At 52.0% G+C, this 22230-nt stretch overlaps 9 protein-coding genes across 9 annotated transcripts; 5 read left to right on the plus strand and 4 right to left on the minus strand.

The window, feature by feature from the left end:
- Positions 1-516: 516 nt before the first annotated feature.
- On the plus strand, positions 517-1749 carry SETTUDRAFT_121499 (uncharacterized protein). The gene is made up of 3 exons (XM_008031707.1): positions 517-714; positions 821-1190; positions 1257-1749. Exons 1-3 carry the CDS (start codon positions 583-585, stop codon positions 1697-1699), a joined length of 945 nt encoding a protein of 314 aa, XP_008029898.1. The 5' UTR covers positions 517-582; the 3' UTR covers positions 1700-1749.
- Positions 1750-4423: 2674 nt separating this feature from the next.
- Positions 4424-6779, minus strand: SETTUDRAFT_95441 (uncharacterized protein; the record flags this gene model as incomplete). The annotated part of the gene is made up of 2 exons (XM_008031708.1): positions 4424-5855; positions 5908-6779. 2 exons carry the CDS (start codon positions 6777-6779, stop codon positions 4424-4426), a joined length of 2304 nt encoding a protein of 767 aa, XP_008029899.1.
- Positions 6780-7278: 499 nt separating this feature from the next.
- SETTUDRAFT_34438 (uncharacterized protein) lies at positions 7279-7695 on the minus strand (the record flags this gene model as incomplete). The annotated part of the gene is made up of 1 exon (XM_008031288.1): positions 7279-7695. One exon carries the CDS (start codon positions 7693-7695, stop codon positions 7279-7281), a length of 417 nt encoding a protein of 138 aa, XP_008029479.1.
- Positions 7696-9433: 1738 nt separating this feature from the next.
- SETTUDRAFT_165279 (uncharacterized protein) lies at positions 9434-10422 on the plus strand. The gene is made up of 3 exons (XM_008031709.1): positions 9434-9498; positions 9561-9820; positions 9874-10422. Exons 1-3 carry the CDS (start codon positions 9450-9452, stop codon positions 9991-9993), a joined length of 429 nt encoding a protein of 142 aa, XP_008029900.1. The 5' UTR covers positions 9434-9449; the 3' UTR covers positions 9994-10422.
- Positions 10423-10438: 16 nt separating this feature from the next.
- On the plus strand, positions 10439-11464 carry SETTUDRAFT_165280 (uncharacterized protein). Its single transcript, XM_008031710.1, has 4 exons — positions 10439-10521; positions 10581-10658; positions 10724-10939; positions 10994-11464. The coding sequence occupies exons 1-4, from the start codon at positions 10486-10488 to the stop codon at positions 11255-11257; spliced, it is 594 nt and encodes a 197-aa protein (XP_008029901.1). The 5' UTR covers positions 10439-10485; the 3' UTR covers positions 11258-11464.
- Positions 11465-13113: 1649 nt separating this feature from the next.
- Positions 13114-14208, minus strand: SETTUDRAFT_141285 (uncharacterized protein; the record flags this gene model as incomplete). Its single annotated transcript, XM_008031711.1, has 2 exons — positions 13114-14029; positions 14150-14208. 2 exons carry the CDS (start codon positions 14206-14208, stop codon positions 13114-13116), a joined length of 975 nt encoding a protein of 324 aa, XP_008029902.1.
- Positions 14209-15399: 1191 nt separating this feature from the next.
- On the plus strand, positions 15400-17283 carry SETTUDRAFT_156580 (uncharacterized protein; the record flags this gene model as incomplete). Its single annotated transcript, XM_008031712.1, has 2 exons — positions 15400-17131; positions 17153-17283. The coding sequence occupies 2 exons, from the start codon at positions 15400-15402 to the stop codon at positions 17281-17283; spliced, it is 1863 nt and encodes a 620-aa protein (XP_008029903.1).
- Positions 17284-18144: 861 nt separating this feature from the next.
- On the plus strand, positions 18145-18989 carry SETTUDRAFT_165282 (uncharacterized protein). The gene has a single exon (XM_008031713.1). The coding sequence runs from the start codon at positions 18165-18167 to the stop codon at positions 18807-18809; it is 645 nt and encodes a 214-aa protein (XP_008029904.1). The 5' UTR covers positions 18145-18164; the 3' UTR covers positions 18810-18989.
- A 929-nt stretch (positions 18990-19918) lies between these two features.
- On the minus strand, positions 19919-22040 carry SETTUDRAFT_165283 (uncharacterized protein). The gene is made up of 4 exons (XM_008031714.1): positions 21673-22040; positions 21259-21617; positions 21090-21184; positions 19919-21033 (listed from the first exon to the last, which is right to left on the minus strand). The coding sequence occupies exons 1-4, from the start codon at positions 22031-22033 to the stop codon at positions 20343-20345; spliced, it is 1506 nt and encodes a 501-aa protein (XP_008029905.1). The 5' UTR covers positions 22034-22040; the 3' UTR covers positions 19919-20342.
- Positions 22041-22230: the final 190 nt, after the last annotated feature.

A 22230-nucleotide genomic window follows, 5' to 3' on the forward strand; every position in this document is an offset into this window, starting at 1 on the left:
GCGTCAGAGAGGAGAGCGATCAGGTGTTAGCCGCCAGGCTTTGGCGCGCTGTAGTAGGTGCAGAGAGACTGGCCATAACTCGCGTACGTGCAAGAAAGATACTCTAGGTACTGCTTAATCTATTATGTTAATATGTAGTAAAACAACTATATTGTGGTGGAACTACAGGCTTATAGAGGTGCGCAGGTTTGGTGGGGTGCGGCGCTCGCTTGCCTGCGGCGCTCGCTTGCCACATACGTTAGTAATAATACAATGTTTGTACGTACTGCTTGGTTCACATGATTGTCCAATCCAGTGCCACCGGCAATGTCCGCGTTGGGAGCGGGCGGTTTGCAGCATCACGCTAAGCGCTGCTGGCCAAACTACGTGCGTTGTAGCTTAGCTCGTGTCGACGTTAGTGAGAACCTCGGTCCATTACTCAAAGCTCCGCGTCGCAGTTCCCGCCCCGCCCGCGACTCCAGCTTCAACATCCGAGAGGTTTAAATTCGTGAGACTGGAGGAACAGCTGCGTTTTTTGCCATTGTGCATTTCACATAAAAAGCTCTTGAATTGAAACATTTCATCACTCATCTATTATCCAATATGGGTCAAGAATCAGGTCCTGGCGTCGGCTTCGAGTTTCCACCTGTCGAGGTGTCGTGGTTGAAGCGCGATGTTCTGCTGTTCGCAAACTCCATCGGAGCTACATATCCAGATGAGTTGCATTTCCTCTATGTAAGTCCATGTCTCTCCATGTCATGCGGCACGATTAGCCAGCGTCTACGTTGTGCGACCATGGTTTGTCCATGTGAGATGAACAGCTTCTAACCGCAACATCCAGGAACTGCATCCCTCTTTTGCCGTATTCCCCACCTACGCCGCTATCCTTCCGTTCAAGCATACCGACCAGGAGGTCATTGATTTCTACGCGCGCAGCAACGCGACGCCAATTGAGGGCGTCCCCAAGTTCGACACCACGCATGTTGTCGACGGCGAGCGCAAAACGGAATTTCTCAAGCCACTACCCGTAACAAGCAAGGGCCGCAAGTTTGAAGTCAGGAGCAAAGTGTTGGGCGTGTACGACAAGGGCAAGCCCGGTACCGTTGTCGAGTCAGAGCACTGCCTTATCGACGTTGAGAGCGGAGAGACATACACCAGGAGTGTTGGCAGCGGCTTTTACGTCGGACAAGGAGGATGGGGCGGTCCAAAGGGTATGCACCAACCATGAAAAACGCTATATTCTTCCGTGTGAATGCTAACAAAAGGACGTGTCGCAGGCCCCAAGGTTCCCAGCTACCCGCCTCCCTCACGCAAGCCCGACCAAACGCACACCTTCCAGACCACGCTGGAAACCGCCCATTTGTACCGCCTCAACGGCGACTACAACCCGCTTCATGCAGACCCTGAGCCCGGCAAGAAAATGGGCTTCGGCGGCACCATTATCCACGGTTTGTTCTCCTGGAACATGGCTGCGCACGCCGTGCTCAAGGCGTTTGGCGCTAGCAAGCCCGAGAATCTCAAGGAGTTCCAGGCGCGATTTGCGGCACCGGTCAAGCCGGGTGACAAGCTTATTTTCGACATGTGGAAGATGGGCAACAAGGACAGCCAGGGATTCGACGAGATGCGGTTTATTGTGCGTGTGGACGGCGGCAAGACGGTGCTTACCAATGGCCGGGCGCTGGTCAAGTGTGAGGAGCGCCAGGACAAAGCCAAGTTGTAGGTCTATGTGTATATAACATGTAAACATTATTGAGCTATCATGAATTTGCTCATATAAAGACAAGTCTTCTATTCATCTCATATTTTTGATCGTTGACTGAACGCAAGCAGAACGAGGTATTCTATCATACACAATGCAACGGGTAAAGAACTCGAGCAGATTAACTAATGTGTCGACATCCTCGGTGTTGTCGTAAGAAACAAGCAAGTAGGATTCTTTTCCAAAGAATGGAAAAAGGTGATACTACAACTATATATCTACCTACCCAACTCTAGCACAGACACCAATCCATCACTATCCCGCATTGCGCATCACACGCATATACGCTGTAAGTAGCCTACATGCAAGCCTACCATCTAATAAGACGAATAAGGAACCAAGCGGATTCGCTCACTCACTCAATCTTAAACAAACCCCTCCTACCAAGCCCCTTACTCCTCTTCTCCGTCTCCTTCTCCTCAGGACACACCCTCACTAGCATCGCTCTCTATACATCCATGCATACACATCCCAGCTTCCCCATGCATCATCACACAACCCTTTGCAATCCAGCGCATAAACTGCACCCTCTACACAGATAGCTAGCACCGACCAACACCCTACAGCTAATCAAGTAACAGTTGGACAGGCAAGTAAGTAACTAAGTACATAACTAACTAACCAACTCTGAATACCAGAGATGTCAACAATCAAGCTCATCAAGCCGAGCTAACTTGATACAGTAATAGGCTAGCTTTTTTAGGCCTAATCATTACTATATCGCGTTAGCTCGGCTTGATGAGCTTGATTGTTGACATCTCTGCTGAATACACTCTGCATTGTACCTTGGATGCAAACGAAGTGAGTAAGTAAGTAACTAAGTAAGTAGGTAGGAGTATCGAGCTTGAATGTGTGAGTATGTATGTACATACTAGCTATATATATATATATATACAAACGCGCATAGATATGCAAACGTGGTGAATTATGTACCTACAATCTCCTCGCTCTTGCCTTGCCATGTACCCAGTACGTATTCAAGTCAGTAAATATAGTAAAAGAGAGTATAATGCCACACCTTTAGAAGGCCACCTACCTAGCCAATTTCACATGTTTGTAGCATGTGAGTGACATGGTTTTGGAATGGAATGGAATGGAATCTCGTTACTTCCCATACTGGTATATGCTTTATTGGGACTTTTATTATTCTACTAACGTACGTACTTGTAGTGCTTACGAGTTTTTTTTTCTTTCTTTTCTTTTTTTGGCAGCAGCAGCAGCAGCACTACCAACAACAACAACAACGACCAACGACAAAGAAGATAGATGCCCCATAACCAAGGCACACATCAAGTACACATACACATACACATACACATGCACATGTACATGCACACCACAATCCACAATCCATCTCTCAGCCCCAGCTTTCAAGTACTTACATACATACATACACTCACCCTCGGGCATTATCCCGCGCAATACAGTAAGCCGCGGGGTTTACCCTGTATCCTCCTCCTCCCCCCTCCTCAGTTCCATATATCTAATGTAATGTCATGTCATGTCATGTAATATAATGTAAAAATTTCAAATCGAGTCGAGTCGACGGATTCGGCGAAAAAAAAGCGGGCGATAAGAAAAAAAAAAGTGAGGAGGGGTGGGCAAGGCAAGGCAAGGGATGGGACGGGACGGGAGGAGGAGGAGGAGGAGGAGGAGGGGTAGAGGGGGGGGTGTTTTGCCCAAGTTGTCTTGAGTCATACATTAAAATTTCAGAGTAATAAGCTTTTTGCAACTTGTGAAGAGCAAGGAAGGATAGGTTAGGTTAGCAGTCATTGGAAAGCTAGAATAAAAAGAGGGAGCCGTGCCAATGTGCAAAAATCTACTTATATAAAAAAAATGCATGCTGATATTTTGTCATGTTGCGCATCGGAGAAGAGAGTGGAGAAAAATCACCTGCAGCCTGCACACATGGAAATAATGTCATAGATACATATAGTTTGCATTTTTAGTCACAAATATACAAAGCGAGCTTAGCCGATATCCACCCCCCCTGGCCCCATTTCCCACCTTTTCCCACGACCATATGTTTTGTTTGTCGCCAAATCGTGAACAAAAAAAAATAACATGCAGAAAGAAAGAAAAAAAAAGGATGTAAGTAGGTAAGCATGTTGAGTGCACGATAAAACGCAGCGTGAACATACCAAATCAAAGTACAGAAAAAAAAACGGAATCACGCACGTAGGCTTAACTAGACAGAATACCATTAAAACTCCGACAAACACAATCGAAAAAAAAGCGAAAGCAATGCACCAGCGCAATGCAAACCCATACCCGACAAACAAAAAGATGGTGTGCGTACTGTCGGGCTGTGGCTCTCAGTACCTATCAAGTCATTCTGGAAAATCTTGTAATCGTGATGTATCATGTAGTGGACATGACCAGACCCTTGCTATCATCCTCCAAAGGATGTGTGGGGCTAGGTAAGCTGCACCTTTGTAGCCCCACTTCGTATTGGTGACAGCAGCGATTGATGGGGCCGTATTAGTCAAAGGCTTATAAGCAGGGTCCACGTCTTTGTGAGAAATAGGCTCAGGGTATCCAAGAAGAGGCTCGTAGCAACAACACCTCCATGTACTGAATATGGTTGCAACAAAGCAGAAACTTTTGCCGGGTCATGGTAACGAAACGTTGTCGAGGAATCCTGAGGTAAAGGAAGGGGCGCGTTGTGGTTTGGCGTGACGTTCATCAGACGTCAAACTGGCCGTGATTGAACACGTCGTGTTCGTTGTTCGAAACAATGCCGGACATCCTATCGCCGCGGCCGGCCGGTCTGTCCCAGTTGACGTCATCCGTGTCGTCTTCGTCCATGCGTTCCATGCCGTCGCTTCTGTGTCTGTCATGGCCAAATTGTTGCTCCATTGTACTCTGGTCGGTGAAGGTGAAGCCTGCAAAGTTTGCTTGCATTGTGGGCGAAAGAGGTGTGGATGCCGAATTGACGCCGGATGCCAGAGCAGCAGCCCGTGCGTTCAACGAGCCAGCGCCATTGAGAGCATTGGTAAACTCGGGGTCAAAGTTGGACACATCCAGCTCTCCCTTGAGCTTGGGCTTGAATGGCGGCACCACGTTCTTCTTGCTCAGCGCATCCCAGTCGATATCGGCGAAGAAGGGGTGGTCCTTCAACTCCTCGGCATCGCGTGTAGCACCGAGCCTGTGCTTGGGGTTCCTGTTGAGAAGTCCCTTGACGAAATTCCTACCTTCGGTGCTGAGGGCGTCCCGAGGGAACCTGACCTTTCCAAACGCAATGTTCTTGTACATTTGCTGGGTGTCCTCTGCGTAGAAGGGACTCCAGCCGCAGCACATTTCAAACACTAGCACACCGAGAGACCAAAAGTCGACCATCTTTGTGTAGCCGTGCTCGTCCAAAAGCACCTCGGGAGCAAGGTACTCGGTTGTGCCACAGAAGGTGTTTGTTGTGGCATTCTCGGTAAGATTGGCCTTGGACAGGCCAAAGTCGCACAGGGCAATGTGGCCGTTTGCATCGAGAAGAATGTTCTCGGGCTTCAGGTCGCGGTAGACAATGTTGTGCTCGTGCAAATGTTGCAGTGCGAGGATGAGCTCTGCAATGTAGAACTTGGCACGTGCCTCCTGGAAACGACCCTCTCTCTGGAGGTGCCAGAAAAGTTCGCCTCCAGACATGTAGTCTGTTACAAAGTACAGATCCGAGGGGGTTTGGAACGAGAACTTGAGCCCAACAATAAAGGCCGAGTCAGCCATGGCTGTCCGGACGAGAATGTTGCGTTCTCCAAGTGTGTGCGCCACCTCCTTCTTCTGGACAATCACCTTCTTCGATAGGACCTTCATGGCGTAGATTCGGCGAGTGTCTCGCTTGCGAACCTGGAAGACCTGGCCGAATGTGCCCTTTCCGATGAGCTTGAGAATTTCAAAGTCTTCGGGACCATAGTGCTTCTTTTCCACCTTTTGGAAGTTGAGCTTCAAGTGGATGTCTCCCGTGACAACACCTCCTTCGCCCTCTCGAGGCTCGAGTGGAAACCAGCCATCATAAGGCTCGCTGTATTCGACAAGATTAGGGCAGAAGCGGACGTGGCCAAGGAAAGCCTCGCCGTTGGCACGGTCGTAGACGGAGACATCGACCTCGGCATGGTCACCAACAACATCACTGGGGCTGGTCAGCTTTACTGTTTATGCAAATGCCAACGAGCTAGGCTTACAAGATGGCTTCATGCTCCCACTTGGGGCAGGTGACTTCCTCGAGCGACGAATTCTCGCGGGGGTCGGAGCTGTGGCCACTGTTGCTGCTTTGCCTGCTCTTCATTGGGATGGCCATTGGGTGGTTCATCTGACTTTCTGTTCGCTTCATCTGGATGGGCGGGCGGCCCTTTTTGGACTCGTCGTGCCTAGGGCCGTCTGAAATGTACTCGGCCCATTGGAACTGGCAGACGACATACGGGTCTACGCTGGGCACCAAGCCCCTTCCCTCGGAGATTGTGACGGCAAGCTTGCCCTTTGGGGCGACGACGGGGGCCGTCTTGCTTTCCTTGGACTGGTCTGATGCATTGGAGGTCCGCGACAGGTTCGATGGCTGTGGCTTTGTTTCTTGCGAGCGTGTGCGGGGCGTCTGAGGAGGTGTTGCCTGTTGCAACGGCGCATAATCGCCTTGCGTTAGCTTCTCCGCTTCACCAGCCAACTGCGAGGTTGAAAGAGTTCGGGAAGATGCACTGGGAGTGGGGCTAGGCAGCATCTTGGGATGGGTAGATGACTCTTGTTGCTCCTTCTCTGGGAGATCCGACGGTGCAGGTGCAAGTGCAGGCGCAGGCTCGACGTGGCTCTGCGCAGAAGAAGCAACTGGTGCGGGGGAGGGGCTGGCCGCAGACAACGACTTCCGCGAGGGCATAAGAGAATCACGAACCTGGCCAAAGTAACTGTGCAGAATACCCGGCAGTCGCTTATCCGTCGGATCAGGCTTTGGCGTCGTGGCTCCGGGTGGCGTGGAGCTGGTGGAGCCGATCTGGTCTTGTCCGTCGTCGTTGTTGCTATTGTCGTTGGTAGCTCTATGCGGAGTCAGCAACGAGGATGACGGCATGGTCAAGCGAGCGAGCGAGCGAGCGAGCAACAAAAGGGGCGAGAGGGGCGGTGAGTGCGTGTTGAACGGGCAGCAGGATGGGGATGGGGATGGGTGGGTGGCGGCGGCGGCGGCGAAGGATGTGGTAGTGGTGGTGTGAGGTGCGGAGAGGGTTGGTGTATGTGTGTAGTAGGCACGAGCCGCTGGGCGCTGCGGCGAAGAAATAGTGTGCAACGTTGGTCAGGGACTCTGGGGCGGCTTGCATATGACCACATCAAATGCCAGGCTGGCTAAGCGATGGGGACAAGTCGCCGCGGGCCCCGCCGAGGCGTGGACATGGGCGTCGCAGGCCCAACGACTTTGTTTGCCGGACCATAGTACACATGTGCGGGCTGGGCGGCGACGGGACAGGACGGGGCAGGGCAGGGCAGGGCAGGGCAGGACAGGGTAGGCAGGGCAGCAGGACGGGCAGCAGGACGGGCAGCAGGACGGGGCAGGACAGGACAACGGGGGCGCGTGCTTACCGGGTCATGGCCTGCCTGAGCAGGTCGGCAGCGCCAGAGGACGTGGCGCCAGTGTGCGACGAGGCCATGGTGGGCGATTGGCGGGGCTTGGGAGCGGTGCCGACGTTGAGCGTGGAAAGCGTGGGAACGAGGCTGCTCGACTTGTTGCGGATGTGATGGCGGGGTTGGAGCGTCTTGGAGGAAGAGTCGGAGGCGCGAGAGACTAGTGCGGGCCGGTGCTGTTGGAGGGCATCGACGGCGGGGCTCTTGGGGCGAGTCCTGGGCGAGTCGTCGCGGAGGCTGAGGCTGAGGCTGAGGGCGTTGGGATTGGGGCTGCTGCTGTAGGCAAACGAGTCGCTGGCGGGGGAGGCTGAGAGCGAGGCAGAGGCAGAGGCGGACGAGGGAGGCGGGAGCGCAGGCGGGCGTGAAGTCATAATAATCAATTGGGAACCTGGCTCGCTGCTCCGAGCGGCCTTGGCCCTAAACAAGCGTGTTGCAACGAGGGCGCGGAAAACTCTGTCCTAGGACTATAACGGGGCAAGCAGTCCGAGTTTGTGCAGGCGCGAGCCACGCGGCGGTGTGTAGGGCGCGGTACTTGTGGGCAGACGTGTACCTTGGGAAGAGGCCTGGGGGGTGTGGATTCGGGTACAGTTGGCAGAGGCAGCCTGCAGCATCAACACGGGGGCGAGTGGGCGTTTAGCGTGTTGTCGTCGCAGGCAGAGCCGGCATGGCAGGCGTAGCGATGGGCGAGCGTCGGCGGGTTGTGTTGGGGGGGGCGGCGGCGGCGGCGTTGCAGATTGCAGACTGCAGATTGCAGATTAGGGCGAGTAATAACGGAGAGCGGCCAGCGGGGAGCGGACAGCGAACAGCGGGCAGCAGATGGTGTGGACAGAGAGAGAGAGAGAGGGAGAGGGAGAGGGAGAGGGAGAGGGAGGGAGAGGGAGGGAGAGGAGGGCAAAAGAGGCAGCAGCAGCAGCAGCAGCAGTAGCAGCAGGAGGACAGGCGCCGCCGACGACGGAGACGGGGCGCTGTTGCAGAAGTCGAGTCTAGTGTAGTAGCATGTATTATCTCACGGCTGCTTGTATCTATCGAGCGTGGTGGCTCTGGCCGTCGATTATTGACTCGTTCCGGTCAGCGACGGGGGAGCCAGCCAGTCACGACTATTGCATTCCTTCACTCGCGCGCTGGGTGGCACACGGCGAGGGCAGAGGCGCGCCTGGAGGGGTGGGTGGCGACGGGCCTCCGCACTGCATCCCATGGCACCACGGCAGCAGCAGCAGCAGCAGCAGCAGCAGAAGAAGAAGAAGACGCAGACGCAGCAGCATCTGCCATGTCGCCATGTCGCCCTTTCACCGCCACTGTCACCTGTCTGCCTGTCTCGGCGAGCAGCATGAGGGCGAGCGCGAGCGGACGAGCCAAAGCCGCACTACGATACGACTACGCTACCGCTAACACCCCGATTACCACGACTGCGACTGCCATTCCCACGCGTGCGTGCGTGCGCCAAGCGGCTGCAGCCCGCTGACGTCTTGCTCTCCACTTGTCTGCCCGCCGTGGCCCAAGCACAATCCAAGCGCAGTGGCAGTGGGAGCACATCAGCATTGCAGTCCCTGGCTACCCGGTCGCGACAAGGCGAATCACGGTCCCGCCACGCCCGCTCCCGGTGGAGCCCGAATGCCTTTGCCTTCATGTTTGCTGCTCAAGCCAGCCGCTGCTTCAAGCTCCCGCCCTGCTGTCTGAAGAAAAGGCGCAGCGATCCACCCGCTCCTGCAATGCAACCCCTATGGCTATGCGCCCTGATAAACGATACGAGCCCGCGCATGCCCGTCGTCATTGCACGTCAACCCTGACTCGAGCCCGCCCGCCGCCGCCCTGCACCGCGCCGCCGTCCGTGTCGTGGAGCTGCACCGTAGACTTTGTGAGTCCAGGTCATGTGGTCCGACGAGCTGTCGTGGTAGCGGTAGCGGTAGCGGTAGCGGTAGTGGCAGTGGCAGTGGTAGTCACACGTGCTGCGCAGCTTGCATGGCGACAGACGCTCGAGCCAATCCCCCTCGGCCAAACAGCCGGCCCGTGCAGGCCCATGGCATTTCTTAACCCAGACACCTGCACCGCACCCGCGCGCCGCTCGACCACGAGCCCAAAGCCACACCACCCCCAGAGCCCCCCCCCCTCGGCGCACCCCTCGACCATGTCCGACCGCGAGTTTGGCGGCAACGACGACCTGTCGCTGCCAAAGGGTGAGTGCTGAGCCCGCCCGCAGACACGCCCGCCCAGCCCTGTGCTAACGCGCGCCGCCCAGCCACGGTGCAAAAGATTGTCCAAGACATCCTCGCCAGCGAGCCCGGCATGACGTTTGCCAAAGACTCGCGCGACCTGCTCATTGAATGCTGCGTCGAGTTCATCACCCTCATCTCCTCCGAGGCCAACGAGATTGCCGAAAAGGACGCCAAGAAGACGATAGCCTGCGAGCACGTCAAGGCCGCCCTCGAGGAGCTCGACTTTGGCGACTACGTGCCCGCCATTCTCGAGGTGGCCCACGACTACAAGAAGCAGCAGCAGGTAGGCTTTGGCATGGCGCAACCCCACGCGCCCTCGCAGCTAACGTGCCGCAGAACCGCGAGAAGAAGCAAACCAAGATTGAGCAGAGCGGCATGACCGAGGAGCAGCTCATTGCTGCCCAGGAGGAGCTCTTCAAGACGGCCACGAGCAAGTTCAACGCGCCCCCGCAATGATTGCCCGGCTTTTGTTGCACGCTCCATTTGTACGAATAACACGCTCGGGCGTACGGCGTTTGGGTGGGCATGGCGGCATGCAGGCAAGGCGTTTTTTTTTGTGGGGGGGTTTAGACCAGGCTGGAACCCTGAAGGCATTCAGCGTGTCCCGGGCCGCCCATGTTTTGCAGCATAAGGCTAGGCGTTCTTTTTTTGCCAGCGTGACTCGGTGGCTATCCGCCTGCGCCGCCGTCACCAATCTACTTGTAGGCTGACTCTGATGCACCGTGCATGGACTTTTTGCTACTGCTACTGCTGCTCGTGAAATGCGCGCCAGCAAGGCCAGGCACGCGCGAGCATTTCGCGGCCAATGACGTCGAGGCGCGTGGGCCGCCGCCAAACCCCGCGTAGCCCTGGCAAGTAGCCGCATCCCACCTACACATCTGCCCCATCTCCCCCAACCACTACCCTTCCCACACCGCGACACCCCGCTACCATCCTGCACCTACAGCCATGTCCGGACTCGAAAATGCCCTCTTCAACCTCAAGGTCCGCCGCCACCCCCTCCTGCGACTGCTGCCACGCCCACTGCTGACAGGCACCACTAGTTTACCGCCAAGTCGCTGAACCGCCAGGCCCTCAAGGCCGGCAAGGAGGAGCAGGCGGAGAAGACGAAGCTGGAAAAGGCGCGCGCACCCCTACAACAACACCACGACTCGCTTCCGAGACCCTGTAGACTGACTCCCTCCAGGCCATGAAGCAGGGCCACAACGACATCGCCCGCATCTACGCTGGAAACGCCATCCGCAAACAAAACGAGAAGCTCAACCTCCTGCAACTCGCCTCGCGCGTCGACGCCGTCGCTGGCCGCGTTCAGACAGCAGTCACGATGCGCCAAATCACGGGCAACATGATGAAGGTCAACCGGAGTCTAGACGTGGCCATGAAGTCGATGAGTCCCGAACGGGTACCCAAGCACTCGCGCCCCCTGCTTCCCCAGCCTATGCTAACCCTACTGCAGATTGCCGCCGTCATGGTGGATTTCGAGAAACAATTCGAAAACGTAGACTCCGCTACCGAACTCTACCAGGACATCACCTCGTCGGCCACCGCCGTCGGCACCCCACAGGAAGACGTCGATCGCCTCATGGCCCAGGCAGCAGACAAGGCTGGCGTCGACTTGCAGCAGGACCTACAAGCCGCCACACCGGCCAAGACAAAGGTAGGTCCTACGGAGCAGGAGGAAGAAGCCTTTACAGAGCGGCTGCGAGCGTTGAGAAACTGAGCTGCAGCCTCTGACCAATTTGACTGGCTTTCTCGGTGTATTGGAGTTGGGGGGGGGGTGTCATGTTCTTTTTGGAAACGCTTCTTTAGGAAGACTACATTTGATTTCTGCAACGCCAATGCTGTTCATGACCAAAATCAAACACCAATCTACGGAAATGGACCCACATGCTGAGTCCCTGCATGGCTATGGCTGCCAACCAACTTTCTTTTCCCCCAGTTCCTAAATCCATGTTGCATACCTGGCACTCCCGCCCTTATATCCGATCCTCCGACGTGCATAAAACAAAGTCTCCGTGTGGCAATGCCGTCCACCCGTTCCATCCGTTTCATTTCACCGCCACTCTGCCATGTACTATATACTCTTACTAATATAGCCTTTTCAACCACAACATGTACACCGTACTACAAAGCCTCAAGATGATGGCTTTTTTTTCTCTTCTCTCCCACGCCATGTATCCGAAAACCCAACAGTTGCCATACCAAAGCATTTATTTTCCATTCCCTTTTCGACGCATGGCCTACTCATGTCTTTCCAGATCGACCATGTGCACCATCATGTGAAGGGTGGCAAATAAATTAACTTTGCCACTAGTAGGTATCATGTGTGTGTGTGTAGGTATATGGGTGCTTGTGCAGGGATCTTGCGAATATAGGGGACTAGTAGGACTGATACGACGGGTGCTGCTGAGACTGACTTGAGGAGGATGGGTGTGATTAACTTGACGGAGATGGGTGTGGATTTTGGGGATATTGGATGTTTGGGATGGGATAGGACAGGATGGGATAGGGAGGGGAGTGAGTGTGTTTAGAGATGTAGGATGGTAGTGGAAGAGATTTGTAGTTCTTACAAGTGCTTGCTATGTAGGTTACTTGTATCTATTCCGCTTACTTACATCAAGCGCATACAAACCAAAGTAAAACAATGCCACTCCCCAGCCAAACAACCCAGAAACAAAAAAACACCCTTCTTGCTCCCTCAACCAAACCCGCACGACTATCTCGTCTCCCGTGCAGCGTTCGCGAGAACCCAAGCATCCAAGTACGCATGCGTGAATGCGAGACCCAGCCCGCCTCAAAGCTCCTCACTCTCCCCCCTTGTGGAAACACAACGTCTCGCACTGGGCATGGCAGTTTTCATATCCCGCAGTGGCGCAGCTTTCGATGCATGGACCCATACCTGGAGGTTTTCCGTGTTAGCACTTGCACTGTGTAGGTACGTGTTGAAGGAAGAAAAGAGAAAAATTTGGGGCCTGACGAGAGAGGGAGTGCTTACAATCAGCTCTGACCACTGATACCCAGAGGGCGGCGCAGACTGCTATTGTGCGGATCGAAGGCATGTACATGCTTTGCTATTGGATCGACGTTTGTGTGTGTGTGTGTGGTAAGAACTGTGGGGACTCGAGGAAGTGGATGGATGGAGGGAAGAGAGTAACAAGGATATCAAGCAGCTTCTTTTACTGGCCTTATTTAACACTAACTTATAAAGCTTCTAAATGCTTATAGCCGTACGAGTTTGTCAGCTGACTAGAACATATAGGTCAAGTTTTGTCAATCCTATCTCAGCTCGTATAAGGCTGACCAGGGATAATTAGCGCAACTCGAGACGTGGAATTAGGGGTGTTTCTTGTTATAGTGATTTTTGGATGTTATTCCAAGACTTGATACAATAGAGTAGATTCGTCTTCTCGGACTTATGTATTTGTAATTTTGCTAGGCAGAGAGCTCTATGTCTGAACTGCACACTGTCGCACTCCTTGGTGCATCTCGCAACCCGGGCATGAACATGACAAAAAATCTCTAGTAGCCGTCCAAACTTTAAACCAATGCTTTTCTTTTTCTAACTACTATCTGAACCTAGACCTCATCACGCATAGGCTTGATTTCCCCGTAAAGCAAAAATTGCGCGAAAATCGCCCCGTCAAGGAGTAACGTGCCCAGACCATCCACCAGCCACGGAAGGTTAACCAGTATATGTCTACCGTAGATGTCCCGTGCTTCGCACGACGCCCCAAGACAGCTGTTGGACACAGCCGAGGTCGAGTCGAATGCGAGAATCGACAAGACATACATGGAATTTCCCAAGCACGCGAAGAGGAAGAATAATCCTGATAGCCCTTCCACAGACTTGCGCCGCCAGTTGAGAATCAGTTGCGGGAAGCGCGAACATAAGTAAAGGAATGCGCAGAGCCAGCCGAAGACTTGGCCCAAAACGTCGACCGAGGGAATCTCTTGAACGGGGGCGGCGTCCCCGTGGCTGGGAGACTGGTGGCTGAGATACCAGCTCACCATGCCTGTTGCACAAACCAAGATGACGATGACCATGTTTTTGACATGAGTGTGTAGGCAGTTATGTGTAGGGGAGTCTGCAGGCCCTTTGAACACACAAGTCTCGTTGCTGCTACTGCTGCTGTTGTCAGGACCTTGCCTCTCATTAGCTACCATAGACCCATGCAGCAATGTCGTTCTCTCGTCCGAATACTCTATTTCCTCTGTCCCCCGCATAGGAGACACAGCGTCATCTCTCTTCCATGTAAAACCGCTGTAGAAGAGACACTGAGCCAGCAACACCACATCGGCCACGGTAAAGTATATAGCCAGTATGATCATGGTCGGCCGAACCCCCTGAAGCACAGCGCCGACAACATTGAATATGTCGCCTAGCAGCCACACAGCGAGGAACTGCAGCGACAAGCCATCCGAGGAGCCGCGCTGGAAATTCTTGTAGATCTGGGGACTGAAGACGACTATCCAGGCTACGATGGAGATGGTTCTGCTCAATCGAAAAAGCGATTAGCCTACTGCAGATGATGATATAATATCAGGTCATGATGGGAATAGAGGCGTCCAAGTAGTCCTGCACCACTAAAGTAAGTGTTCGAAATCAACGTACCCGCATATACCGGAAAAAGCATCGGTATCTAGATCCAACAGCGAGAAGAGAGCTACCATGTTTGGGCAGCAAAGCGTGGGATAGCTCCACGAGCCACTGAACGATACTTGAAGAGAGGAGAAAAAAAACCAAGGGTTTAAGCCGGACGGCCGATAGGAGGGATATCTTCAACGACGGTGCCAAGGGTGGAAAATAAAAGAATGGGCATGCGTAAGAAAGCTTGGATTCAAACGTACATAGAAGGCCACAAGTATGCATATTCTCTTCAGTCCGCAGAAACAAGCTGAAACATATACCAATAAGAACATTATCCAGGCACAGATAGCTGCCCCGCCTGCTGTTTTCCCAGCCTGCGGGCCCCCCCCACTTTTGCTAAGGTGCATTGCAAACGCATTTGCACTGCGCGGATGACTACATAGCATGTAGTACTAAGCGAGGGATTCGTTAGTCAGAGACCCCTTATGCAGACAGTCCATGCGTCAGTGTAGACATGGGATGATGGCAGCGGCATGTGCGAAATGACAGCATGGAAGTTAGAGGGGGACATTTGTGTGTAAGCAGCAGCTTTCGGATGGGGGAATGACTATGTTCGAGTTGTGTCTGCGTTGTCCACTGTAGCATTCTGACTAAAGCCGCGTCGCGGGTCTTACTAAGTCACTGTGGGGATTTGTGGTGCCGCGTCGTATTCAGATGTGGCTAGAGGCGCTGGGTGGGTCAGTCATGCGTAGGGGAATGCAGTGGTTGAGAGGGATTACTGGGGAATTGGTGTCTAGGTGATTAATATGTTGCGGGTGTTGGTGGGTCAGTTGGACGCTACCGCGAGGTGTAAGGAAGGTGTCTTTGAGTATGCTGTCGTATTGGATATTTTGCATGCCTTCCCAGATGTGAATAGCGTTTTTAAATTTAGAGTACATGACTAGTATAGGTAGAGGATATAAATGCTTAGCAAGAATATGATCTAAGAAGCTATGCATCTGAGAGCAACTGCCGTCCCGAGCCGTGTCGACCTTACTACCTAACCAATGTCATGTTGAATATCAAGCCATGATAACCTGTTGACCTCGAATGGGGAAGCTGCAAGAAACCGAAATTCCAAAATCAATGCGGCTGCTGCCCGACGAAGTACCGCGTATGTCCGGATGAGATAAATACCACGCCTTAGCGCTACTGCTGTACACCAACACTTTGATCGCCCTCTGTGAACTTATTTACTTAATTTTCGCCTTTTCTTTGTGTTATTGCTGCACAGAATGCCCTCCTATCAATCGGTTCAGCAAAAATATGCCGAGGAACGTGACAAGTGCCTTGCATCGTCAACAATCGGCAAATACAATGATATCCGCCAACCAGGCCTTGAAGATCTCGGCCATGACTTGTTCGCCGACTACGAAGCCCTCGCGAGTAAAGAGCAACCGCTCAAAGACGGCTGCGAGGTCAAGTTTCTCTTTGGCGGTGCTGGACACAACGCAGTCTTCTTCGCCTACCATCTGATTCAGCGAGGCATCAAACCAGAAGACATGTGTCTGGTAGATATGGCGGGGGGTTTTGGTGGCACATGGTATTGGAATCGGTATCCAGGGCTGACCTGCGATGTCGAGGGATACATCTACCTGCCCCTGCTGGAAGAGACTGGATACATGCCCCGACAAAAATATTCTTGTGGCCATGAGATTCGTGAGCAGAATGAGCGTATCGCTGCCCAGTTCGGCCTCCGAGGCATGTTCTGCTCCCGCATTGAGAGTGCAGACTGGGATGAAGATGCTGCAAGATGGGTTGTTAGGCTTACGCAACAGCTCGGTCCAAACAAGCAGCCTGAGCAGCTGACTGTTAGATGTCAGTTCTTTCTTCCCTGCGGTGGCTGGTTTATCGCGCCCAAGGCTCCGGCCATGCCTGGATTCGAGGGATTCAAGAAGAATGTAAAGGTCTTTCACACTGCACGTTGGGACTACAACTACACTGGCGGTAACGAGTACAACCAGGAGCTTGTGCACCTAAAAGAAAAAAGAGTTGGAATCATTGGCACCGGTGCAACTGGTGTTGGTGTCATTCCTGAGCTGGCAAAGTGGGCCAAGCATCTTTACGTCTTTCAGCGGACGCCCTCGTATTGTGGACCACGCCCTGACTCCCAGACGACGCCGGAATCTTGGGCCAAGGTCGCATGCAAACCAGGGTGGCAATACGAGAGATCCGAGAATTACAACAGGTTCCTGACGAACGACTGTGCAGAGGTAGATCTAGTCAATGATGGCTGGACTCACACGCGCGGCTTCTCAGGCGCCAGTGGGAGGCGGGTCGTCGTTACCGAAGAAAATTTTGAGCAAATCTTTGACGAGATGATGAAGGTGGATGTAGTCCTGGCTGAGAAAGTGCGTGCACACATTGCGAAGGAAGTGCGGAATCCAGAAACAGCGGAAAAACTGACGCCTTGGTATCCCGGCTGGTGCAAACGTCCTACTTTCCACAACACCTACCTGCAGACATTTAACCGCGATAATGTCACGCTAGTGTACACTCCCGAGGGCGTCACTTCGTACACAGACAAAGCCGTTGTCGCCAACGGCGAAGAGTACGAGCTTGACTGCCTTGTTCTTGCCACAGGATTCAGCTCTACTCTTCACAGCTTCAGGAGCCCAATGGAGTCTTTAGACGTTTCCGTAACGGGCCGCAACGGCCGCTCTTTCACCAGCAAATGGTCCGGGAAAGACTTTGGCACGCTGTTCGGCATCGCCACGCATGATTTCCCCAACCTATTTTTCTGCAGTGTGTCGGGCTCTTCCATCAGCACTAACAGCAGCTCGCTGTTCTACATGACTGGAAATCTGCGCGCGCATGTTATAACAAAGGCATTGCAGCAGGCTAAGAATCCCGACAAGGTGATTGTGGAGGCTGACAAGGAAGCCGAGGACAAGTGGACGGATATGTGCGAGGCCCGTTCTATGTTCTACAAACTCGTTCGTACGTGCACGCCTGGCTACATTGCGGGTGAGAATGCTACAGCAAGAGCCTTGAAGGGGACAAAAGACACTGATGCTGAACTGCGCTATGCACCGTTCTCCGGGGGGATCTTGGAATACACGGAGCAAATCAACAAGTGGATAGAGACGAGCAATCTGGAAGGGTTTACGATTGAATGATAGAGCAATTTTCAATCTCAAAGAATATGGGAAACGTCTGTACCACTGAATTTTGAACTATGCTTGAATAGAATTGAGATGTTGATTGCTGTTTGTGCCGGAAGAGAAGATGGAATTTCTGCTACTAATCATACTCTCTAACGTACGATGCCCCTCAACCAGCTGTGTATTACATACCAACGCGCCGGACGGTCCATTGCAAGGAACCACGTCCTGACTCAAACAAATTGAGGCTAAAAATTATGAATTTATTATTGAATTAATACCTGACGTTGTGGTTCATCACTGTTGTGGCCCATCTTTTTGTAATCACGCAATCTGTTTCTATCTAGTCGTAACGCAACATGGCAATATTTTGATAGAGGTATCGTTGTTTTCACAACCTAACCTCCGTTTGCTTGTTGAAATTGCCAATTACTCATATTAGGATATTACAAGATTGAGATAAGACAAGCAGAAGGGTTAGTCTCTAGAGTTACTGCAGAGGCATTTACTGTCAAGAACTGGAAGACCTGCTCCACTAATCCAGGCATGCAACTCTGACTTGGCCCAAACTAAAACCAATCAAAACTATAGTAATACGGCCAAAGGCCAGTGCTCGGTATCCCGAACCCCTTTGCCAGCCTGTATTACAGGTATTCCCTTACTCAACATCTCGCATATTAGTCAGAACATGCAGGACACATGAGTCAGATCCAAAACATCTTACATCTCATCACTTTAATAAATTTCAACGAGAAGGTTTTTGATAGCTCTAAAGTTGCGTGAGCGTAGCTAACCGGACGATACCAGCTCTACATAAGGAATTTTCTATCCTGTAACCAACACGTTCCAAGCTAACCACACACATCGCTTCTATCACCTATATCAAAACCATCAACATGCTCCAGTCAACGAAAACACACTCATACCTCGAACGCATCCACACGGTGACAAAGCCGGATGAGTCCATTGCCATCTGGGACGAATGGGCCACAACATATGACACGGACGTCCACCACTCTGGGGTGGACTATGTCGGCCCTCAAATGACTGCTCAAACTGTCAAGGATCTCCTGGGAGACATTAATGGCGCCATTCTAGACGCCGGCTGTGGCACCGGCTTGGTCGGTATCGCACTCGCGAAAATCGGTGCAAAGACCATCGACGGTATCGACCTCTCTCGCGGTATGCTAGATGTCGCAGCAAAAACCGGCGTCTACAGAGACCTATCCATTGCAGATATGACGAAGCGCATCGAAAAACCAGACGAGTCATACGATATCGTCACTTGCTGCGGGACTTTCTCGTCGGGACATGTGGGGCCTGTTCCGGGCCTGGGACAATTGGCTCGCATTGCGAAAAAGGGTGGCATTATTGTCTGCACCGTGGTGGACGAGGTCTGGGTCTCTGGTGGATACAAGGCCGAGGTCGATAGACTGGCTTCTGAGGGGGTTTTGCAAGTCCTGAGCGCCGACAACGTCGACTATTGGCGAGGTACTGACAGGACCCGGAAATCTATCATGGTCGTCATGAAGCGGACCTGAGTGCAACAGAGAGGGTCTTGTGTGCTTTCGTACAGTTGGTAGTACGAAGGACCTAGTCATGCTGATATATGGTCTTGGCTGTTGTTTACTTTGGATATCATGTAAACGTGAACTGAACGCGCTATTCGCCGCTATATATAGTGCTGTATATTTCCTTTGAAAAAATTAAATGTATCCAGCTAATCAAGCGTAAAAGTGTGACGAGAGACTATGCTGCACTAATGTTGCTCCCTATCTTTACCAGCATAGAGAGGTACCATTACTTATACCCGCATCAAACCAAGCTCTGACGCGTTTCGAACGCCCAGGCACTGCAATTTATAGCTGTCATCTGTCATTTACAGTAGGTTAATGTTTTGTGTCGTCATATCATTATACTGAAGACTATCGACCTGCGCTGCCACTTCTTCATCGCATTCAGCTACAAGTCTTTAACTAATCCATTCCCAGCCTAATCTAAAGGTATCATGCCAGCCCAGGCAAAGACCCTCCATGATCATGAATCGGAATCACTGACCGCAGCGGTCCTCTCAGGCCAAGGTTGCGGATATGTCCGATGACGATGCCTCGAATGTTGAACAAACGCCCCAAAGGAGCACTCACCCTCCAAAGTGTCAAGCCAGATATTGCATAGAATGCTGATTAAGTATATATTTGCTACTGATAGATTCGTCCACGTGCGCAAAGTCTTAGCGAGTCTGCTCATGACAGGTCTGATTGGCAATCCGGAAACGCTTCCACCACCCTTGTCTTCACGTATTCAAGGATTGACAGAAATTTCAAACGACTCAGCAGTAGGATCTACGTAAATATCTCCTACGCTCTTTCGTAAGACACAAATTGTGAGACGAATGCTATGAATACCTCCAAATGGGTTCGGAATGGGGCAAAAAGCAAAGCTGGTACCATCCACCTTTCACTCTTATCTGACACTGTACGCAGAAAAGTACATAAACGCAAAAACTTAGGCGGCATAGTTGGCTATGGGACGTTCCAGCCGAACGAAATTTGGCCAAAGCTAAGCCGGTAGTCCACCATCATGTTTGTGGTGTGAAGCTGACTGCTAAGGCATAAACGGAAGAGTAACATTCAGAAGTATGTCTCCTTCTGTGTAAGTTGCGGGTCGTATTTGATTTACTGAATGATGATCTTTTAACTCGCTACCATTCACATCACATCTTGCAACAACATCTCCATAATTTACCCCATTAATGCGTTCACCTTGTCACCAAGTGCTCTCTAGGACAAGCGACTCACTCCTACTTGCCTGGAGGTCCCCTAGCCAGGCTCTCAATCCATCCGATAATTATATCATGCCTTTTGTTCTTTGGTTGAACATGAACAACAAAGACTTCGGTCCGTGATCGATTTCTCCTGAGGCGCTTACGCGTCACTTTCTTCCTAATTCCTTCTAATCAACCGCTTGCTAGATCCTCTGTGACCAAAGATTGCAGCAAAGACCGAAAAGATATCACCGTTATGAAAGTGACATCACGTCAACTTATGCGAGTAGCTGTACCGGCCGCTACATGCTTAGAACCATTTGAGCGCTCTTCCAATGCAACTGAATCCGCCCAATACGGCACTGACGCCCGTAAATATGACAAGTGGACCGTACTCGCTTCCATACACACCTACCTTCCCTACTTCACCCGCTCCGATCAGTGCTTGACTAATGGGTCCGCTAAGCACATTTCCGATACCGCGTCCCGCCACAAGTACCGAAAATACCATGCTCGAATCTGCAGCCTGCTGACTGTGGCTGAGCGTTTTCATGACACCTGAATATGTTGTTGAATAACAGCCGGCGAACAAGCCATACATGAAGCAGAAAACCATAAGCAGGGACAGATGTGTCGAAAAGCCCCAGAGGAGGAAGACAGACAACGTAGATCCTATCGTCGTTATGGATATGCATGTCGTGACATGCCAGTGATCCACAAACCAGCCCATGCACATGCATCCGCAGCCTGCGGCGATGTTGATCAGGGTAAGTGTGAGTGCGGAGACACTGTTCGATGCGCCCAGAGTCTTTGCATATGTGGGCAAGTAGAGGGCCGGTAAAAAGTACCCAAAGCCTTGGAGGACGTTACCAAGTTGGTGTAGCAAGAAAGTTCTGGTTTTGAGAAAGGACAGGTTAAAAGCGCGGTGATTAGTGGCCGGAGAAATGGGCACACGCGGTTTGAGGAACACGTAGAGCGGCGCTGTCGCGGCAAACAAGACCCTAGTACATGTTAGCGATGACTCTGATGCCTCAAAACCTCCAAGTATTTTACTCACACAGCCCAGATGCGGAGAGTGGTACGGAACCCATATTTGTTGAGTAGGAATTGGAGAAGGAGTGGAATTACGACACCGCCAAGACCAGTGCCTGCCTATGGTCCATGTTAGCTTTGCTGATCATCATCTACAAGACTGTGAATTGGCAGACAAAAACTCTTATACTTACCCACATCATACCAAAAGCCATGCCTTTTCTCTTCACAAACCACTCATCCATGAAATTGATCGCTGGGCTATAACACAAAGCACCTCCAATCGCCGAGAACACACCCTGACTCACGATGAGATGCGCAACTTTTGTGCTCAAAGAGCTGAGTGCGATGGACAAACACATGATGATCAGACCGACCAGGATACAAGGCCTTTTCCACGTGGGGCGCCATGCAAGCAGGCTAAAGACCAACGGCGAAGAGAGATACATCAATCCCAAGGCGAAGGTACCCACAATGGCAATGTTTCGCTGGCCCTTGAATGGCGGATGCGAGGAGTAGTACTCCTGGAAGATGCCATAGGCGAATGGGAAACCTGACAGTATTAGCACCAACGATGGGCACGCAAGTGTGACTACTAAAGGACATACTCCAAACTAAAACATTCAAAATGAATGCCGACAGAAGGAACAGCCATGCATCTTTTCCGGTGTCGACAGGTGGAAGCGATGAATCAGCATCTGATGAATCAGCTTCATCATTATGTGAGTTGATGTTGAGTTCGGTATTAGCGTCGTGACGAGGGTTCGACGCTATCGTATGGGCAGTCTCGGTCGTCTCCAATGCAGTATCAGCCACATTCAGGGCCGAAGGTTTTGCGAGCACATTGCTCGTTGTTTTCTCGAGGACTTGGTGAATGTTCTTAGGCTCGGTGGACTCAAGGTGCTGAGGTGTGGCTGACTCAGGCGAAGATTCAGGCTTCTCGGTATAGCCCGATAGCAGCGTCGCCATAATGCTTGAATGAGAAGTTCTTATCAATGAATGTAACCTATAGAGTTTATGCCACGAAGAAGGCGCCCTAGTTTTAGCTTTTCTTGTAATTCATGAGTTTTATGAGTAATATCAGCTGATAACTGGTGATAATTTGCTTACTAATGCCATCACTATTACTAATATATTGATCAGGCTCGGCCGAATTGCGACTCATG

Source organism: Exserohilum turcica (genome assembly GCF_000359705.1).
Source record: "Exserohilum turcica Et28A unplaced genomic scaffold SETTUscaffold_6, whole genome shotgun sequence".
NCBI lineage: Eukaryota > Fungi > Ascomycota > Dothideomycetes > Pleosporales > Pleosporaceae > Exserohilum > Exserohilum turcicum.

What these genes read in the sequence shown, in the direction of transcription:
- SETTUDRAFT_165283 (XM_008031714.1), bottom strand. Translation starts at nt 22,033, where the DNA reads ATGGCGACGCTGCTATCGGGCTATACCGAGAAGCCTGAATCTTCGCCT. An exon ending in TGGCTTTTGGTATGATGTGG is followed by an intron (nt 21,185 to 21,258) that starts GTAAGTATAAGA and finishes CATGGACCATAG; the next exon opens with GCAGGCACTGGTCTTGGCGG. An exon ending in ACTCTCCGCATCTGGGCTGT is followed by an intron (nt 21,034 to 21,089) that starts GTGAGTAAAATA and finishes AACATGTACTAG; the next exon opens with GGTCTTGTTTGCCGCGACAG.
- SETTUDRAFT_165279 (XM_008031709.1), top strand. Translation starts at nt 9,450, where the DNA reads ATGTCCGACCGCGAGTTTGGCGGCAACGACGACCTGTCGCTGCCAAAG. An exon ending in CGACCTGTCGCTGCCAAAGG is followed by an intron (nt 9,499 to 9,560) that starts GTGAGTGCTGAG and finishes CGCGCCGCCCAG; the next exon opens with CCACGGTGCAAAAGATTGTC. An exon ending in ACTACAAGAAGCAGCAGCAG is followed by an intron (nt 9,821 to 9,873) that starts GTAGGCTTTGGC and finishes AACGTGCCGCAG; the next exon opens with AACCGCGAGAAGAAGCAAAC.
- SETTUDRAFT_165282 (XM_008031713.1), top strand. Translation starts at nt 18,165, where the DNA reads ATGCTCCAGTCAACGAAAACACACTCATACCTCGAACGCATCCACACG.
- SETTUDRAFT_165280 (XM_008031710.1), top strand. Translation starts at nt 10,486, where the DNA reads ATGTCCGGACTCGAAAATGCCCTCTTCAACCTCAAG. An exon ending in AGAAGACGAAGCTGGAAAAG is followed by an intron (nt 10,659 to 10,723) that starts GCGCGCGCACCC and finishes GACTCCCTCCAG; the next exon opens with GCCATGAAGCAGGGCCACAA. An exon ending in AGTCGATGAGTCCCGAACGG is followed by an intron (nt 10,940 to 10,993) that starts GTACCCAAGCAC and finishes ACCCTACTGCAG; the next exon opens with ATTGCCGCCGTCATGGTGGA.
- SETTUDRAFT_121499 (XM_008031707.1), top strand. Translation starts at nt 583, where the DNA reads ATGGGTCAAGAATCAGGTCCTGGCGTCGGCTTCGAGTTTCCACCTGTC. An exon ending in ATGAGTTGCATTTCCTCTAT is followed by an intron (nt 715 to 820) that starts GTAAGTCCATGT and finishes CGCAACATCCAG; the next exon opens with GAACTGCATCCCTCTTTTGC. An exon ending in AGGATGGGGCGGTCCAAAGG is followed by an intron (nt 1,191 to 1,256) that starts GTATGCACCAAC and finishes GACGTGTCGCAG; the next exon opens with GCCCCAAGGTTCCCAGCTAC.